General features: G+C 42.1%; 2 protein-coding genes across 2 annotated transcripts in view; both read left to right on the top strand.

Moving 5' to 3' along the window:
• Positions 1-5,000, top strand: part of LOC113812993 (uncharacterized) — a 124,327-nt gene that overhangs the window by 30,779 nt on the left and 88,548 nt on the right. The gene's annotated exons all lie outside the window — the stretch shown is intronic.
• Positions 4,628-5,000, top strand: part of LOC138864111 (uncharacterized) — a 414-nt gene continuing 41 nt past the window's right edge. Inside the window, exon 1 of the mRNA XM_070130150.1 lies at positions 4,628-5,000. This exon is cut by the window's right edge and continues 41 nt beyond it. Coding sequence (XP_069986251.1) covers positions 4,628-5,000 — 373 coding nt within the window.

Below are 5,000 nucleotides of genomic sequence, written 5' to 3'. Positions count from 1 at the left end.
GTGGAGGGATGTCAGAGAGGAGAGGAAGAGAAGGGAAGAGGGAAGAAAGAGGGGAGGGAGAGGAGGAGAAATGGAAGGAGAGGAGGAGAGGAGAAGATGAGAAACGACGAGGAGAGGAGAGAGAGACAAGGGGAGGTGGAAGAAGGAGATGGAGTATGAACAGGGAGAAAGAAAGGAAGATAAAGGAGGAGAGAAGGGGGGAGGTGGAAGGGGAGAAGGGAGAGGGCATATGAGGGAAGAGAGAAAGGGAGCTGAGAGAAGGGGAAGGAGAGGAAGAGGGGGATGAAGAGGTAAGGAAAGAGGGAGAAAGGAGAAGAGGGAAGGGAAAGAGAGAATAAGAAGGAGAAGGTAGAAGGGGGAAGTGGAAGATCGAAGAGAAAGAGAGAGGAAAGACACGAAAGAGAACTGATATAACTAACGGACTGAAAAATTAATAAAAGAAAGAAGAAAAAAAGTAAGACGAAAGACGTAGCGGGAAGAGAAAAAGAAAGCACAGAAAAGGGAAAGAACCATTTAAAAGAAATACAATAAAGGAAAGAAAGAAAGAGATAAGAAAACTGCAGGCAAAGAAAGAGATAAGAAAACTGCGGGAATAACCTTTTGATCTGCTCCGTTAAAACCCGCCCTCTGGCTTTCACAGAAAATGGAGTTAATGAGCAGAAGATATTCCATTATCGGTCCCGTAAGGCATAGCCATAGGCCTGTACACGTGTTAAAAAGCCTGGCATTATGCAGTGTCATTGCCATTGATGTGAAACCCCCTTTTTCTCACCTCTCTTCGTTCTATTCTTTTTCTTCTTCTTCCTCTTCTTTCTCTTTTCTTACTTCTATTTTTTTTCTTCCTCTTCTCTTGCTTCTATTGTTTTCTTCTTCCTCTTTCCTTCCTTCTATTCTTTTTTTTTTTCACCCTCTTCTTCCTCTTTCATTCCCTCTCTTCCTCCTTCGATCTTGTTTTTGTTTTCAAAGAATTTCGAATGAGAGAGAGAAAGAGAGAGGAAAGGAGAGGAGATAAACTGAGAAATATAAATAAAACGAAAGAAAGAACGAGAAAAAGAGGAAAAAAAGAGAAAAAGAAAGAGAAAGAGATAGAGAGAGAAGGAGAGAAAAACTAATCACGCATCCTAATGACCTAAGTGGCTGACGGCGCTTCATTCAACATCCATTGTATGGGTGCCGCTGGGTCCTGGGGAGGGGGGAGGGGGGGGGGTAGAGGGGCGTGTCGACGAACATCATTTTGGAAAGTTCGCTTCCATTTTCTTTTAATTGTAATTTAATGTATTGGTGTTTGTCGTTTGATCCGAGTTAGTTGCAAACTTGTTTTTACTTATTTTTCTTGATTTTTTTAGTGTCGCAAACTGTTGTTTTTATCTGTCGGCATACACGAAAAAATATAAATTAAATACTTTACATGATGTCAAGGGAAGGACAAACGCTGCCAGATAGTCATAGAGGATTAAAATGTATGATAAATTACTATAATATTAGAACAGAAAAAAATCCACACGGAAACAAACACAGACACACACACGCGCATACACAAACACACAGGCACACACACATGTGCACACACACTTACACAAGCACACAGGCACACATGCGCACACAAAAACACACACACACACACGCGCACACAAACACACACACGCATACACACACGCGCGCGCGCGCACACACACAAACACACACACACACACACACACACACACAAACACACACACGCATACACACAGACACATAAGCACGCTAGAAGCAAATGGGAGAGGGCAGTTGTTACCATCCGAAGCCTGCCAAGGGACCATAGATACAAAATAGATGCATAGATAAAAAACAAAAAACAAATACATGAATCCATAAAAGAAACAAATACAAACAAAAGAAAATATATGAAACAGAATCATGAATATATATGAAAACAAATACAAAACGTATTTCTGCCTAACGGCATTTGGACGGGGCTTTGGGGGTGGGGGAGGGGGTACTATGCCCCACCCTCCCCCCTCCCCGGAATTTGGTCTAGTTCTTTCCTATATTTTTTATACCATATCTCTAAGATTCTCTTGATTTGGATTATCCAACGGTTTTGCCTGAATGCACTTCTAGATGAAATATTCACATTTCTACCCACTACATTGCGATAACATACACACATAGACGCACACACAAACATACGCACATACACAGAGTATCATTACAAAATTTTGTTATTCACTTATCTATTATATATTTTTTAATCACTGGATTAGTCTCTCTACATTCTTAAAAATAATCATCAATGTAGTGACAAAATTATTGGCGGTACAAGTTTGAAGGTACCGTCATCATCATCATACTGTAAAATCAGACTATTTAAAAGTCAATCCGAGGTACAGCAAATTCAGGTCATTGCACAAAGTACTTCAGATTGACCTCAGAGCCGCCCTTTTCGAAATACCCGTCCTGTTTGACCTTAAAAACGTTTCTAAAATTGGTCAGTCTCCCTTTGCTTGCTCCTGGGATGTAAGTCGGGGGGTGGGGGTAGGGGGGTAGGGGGGTAAGGGGCTCCCAGACATGACCTACCCCCACACAAAGAAAGGTGAGATGACGCCTATATTCATACATGCATTTATATATCTGTGTGTGTGTAAGTATATTTAACACACAGAGACAAGTTGGACGCGTTCACACATACACAGGTAGAAAGCCAGTTCTCGAGCCCTTAAAGTACCTTGTTAAACGGGGTAATTTTGTTCTTGTGAACGGGAAGTGCAAAAATAGTGAGTGGTTGGGTGATGATGTTGTGTAAGACTATTCATTTAGGCTAAAAGAGGGTGATAAGGAGGGAGGGAGAGAGGGAGAGAGAGGGAGGGGGAGGGAGGAGGGAGGGGGAGGGAAGGGGGAGAGGGAGAGAGGGGGGGAGGCAGGCAGACAGGTAGACAGGCAGTTAGGTAGACAGACAGACATACAGAGAGAAAGACAGAACAGACAAATGCAAATAGATCGAGAGCAAGATTGAGATACAGAACCTAGAAACAGACAGAGAAACAAAAAGCTTTAAAAACGAGACCTACGGCCATTTTGTTGAAATTGTGCGAGTCCCGACTCATAAATTTTATCAGTTAGACAGACATGCATTCATTCCTGAGTATATGTATATTTATGTGATTATTCAATTGGGACGGGCCTTCTGTAATCTTAGGTTAGATAGGTCAAGTTAGGTTAGGTTAGGCTAGGTTAGAAACGTATTCATGTTGACAAATGTGGAAAGGTATGAATAAGAACGAATATCTTCACAATGCAAGAGATATATTTAACCGGTTTCGATTATATCGATATAATCGAAACCGGTTAAATACACCTCTTGTATTGTGAAGATATTCGTTCTCATTCATACCTTTCCACATAGGCTAGGCTTGGCTAGGCTAGGCTTGGCTAGGTTAGGTTAGGTTAGGTTAGGTTAGGTTAGGTTAGGTTAGGTAAGGTAAGGTAAGGTAAGGTAAGGTAAGGTAAGGTTAGGTTAGGTTAGGTTAGGTTAGGTTAGGTTAGGTTAGGTTAGGTTAGGCTAGGTTCAGTTGATTAGTTAGGTTAGGTAAGGTAGGTAGGTAAGGTTAGGTTAGGTTAGGTTAGGTTAGGTTAGGTTAGGTTAGGTTAGGCTAGGCTAGGCTAAGCTGAAGCTAGAAGCTGAGCTGAAACTGAGCTAGGTTAGGTTAGGTTAGGTTAGGTTAGGTTAGGTTAGGTTAGGTTAGGTTAGGTTAGGTTAGGTTAGGCTAGGCTAGGCTAGGCTAGGCTAGGCTAGGCTAGGCTAGGTTAGGTTAGGTTAGGCTAGGTTAGATTATATTAAATTAGGCTAGGTTGGATTATATTAAACTAGTTTAGGTTAGGTTAGGCTAGGTTAGATTATATTAAATAAGGCTTGGTTGGATTATATCAAATTACTTTAGGTTAGGTTTGGCCGATAACCAAACACGGAAGCGTAAGCAAAGTTCTCCCACCAATAAACAACACTCCATCAGACTCGCTAACATTACACATAACAACAGCCTCTTCACTCTTACAACAGAGGGCATGGGCGTCGGCAAGGAATTCCCTCAGCTGTTGGCTAGAGGTTTAGGAGCCGAGAGCAAGGCGAGAGAGTAGGTCAGGTAGGGTCAAACCTCCTAAGAAACGGACCTTCAGCAAGAAGGCGTGGCTTATTCCTGATGAACTCGTTTGCAGGTGGTCTATATTCTTCACGAAATCTTGACCTCCTTTTTTTGGTCGAAAATGGAAAGCAATAGTAAGGGTTGCATTGCGTTGCAGGTTTGATTTTACTCTGCAACAAAACGGTGTAATTCCTGTAATTTCAGGATTTCTGTTGTTCCTCATTCGTTCAGGTACAAGGAGAGAGAGAGAGAGAGAGAGAGAGAGAGAGAGAGAGAGAGAGAGAGAGAGAGAGAGAGAGAGAGAGAGAGAAAGGGGGGATAGATAGATACATATAGATAGATAGAGAGAGAGAGATAGAAAGAGAGAGAGATAAACAAATAGAAAATGCAGCAATAGCTGTAATAAATGGCGGTGATTCCATTGATGTTCGGCGATTTCTTTCGGTGGGCGTGGAGACGGTGGTGGAAGAATGGCAGGGGTGGCGATGGGAATGGGAATGAGAGCGGGGATGGGAATGGGAATGGAAATGAGAGCGGGGATGGGAATAGGAATGGAAATGAAAATAGGAGCGGGAATGGGAATGGGAATAGAAATGGAAATAGGAGCGGGAATGGGAATGGAAATAGGAGTGGGAATTGGAATAGAAATGGAAATAGGAGCGGGAATAGCAATGGAAATGGAAATTGCAGCGGGAATGGGAATGGAAATAGGAGTGGGAATGGAAATTGGAGTGGGAATGAGAATGGAAATAGGAGTGGGAATGGAAATTGGAGCGGGAATGGGAATGGAAATAGGAGTGGGAATTGGAATGGAAATGGAAATAGGAAAGGAAATGGAAATGTTAATAGAAATTGAAATGGGAATGGAAATGGAAATAGGAG

Source organism: Penaeus vannamei, chromosome 15 (genome assembly GCF_042767895.1).
Source record: "Penaeus vannamei isolate JL-2024 chromosome 15, ASM4276789v1, whole genome shotgun sequence".
Lineage (NCBI taxonomy): Eukaryota > Metazoa > Arthropoda > Malacostraca > Decapoda > Penaeidae > Penaeus > Penaeus vannamei.
Note: the sequence above shows the minus strand (reverse complement) of the source record. Positions and strands in the feature narration are given on the sequence as shown.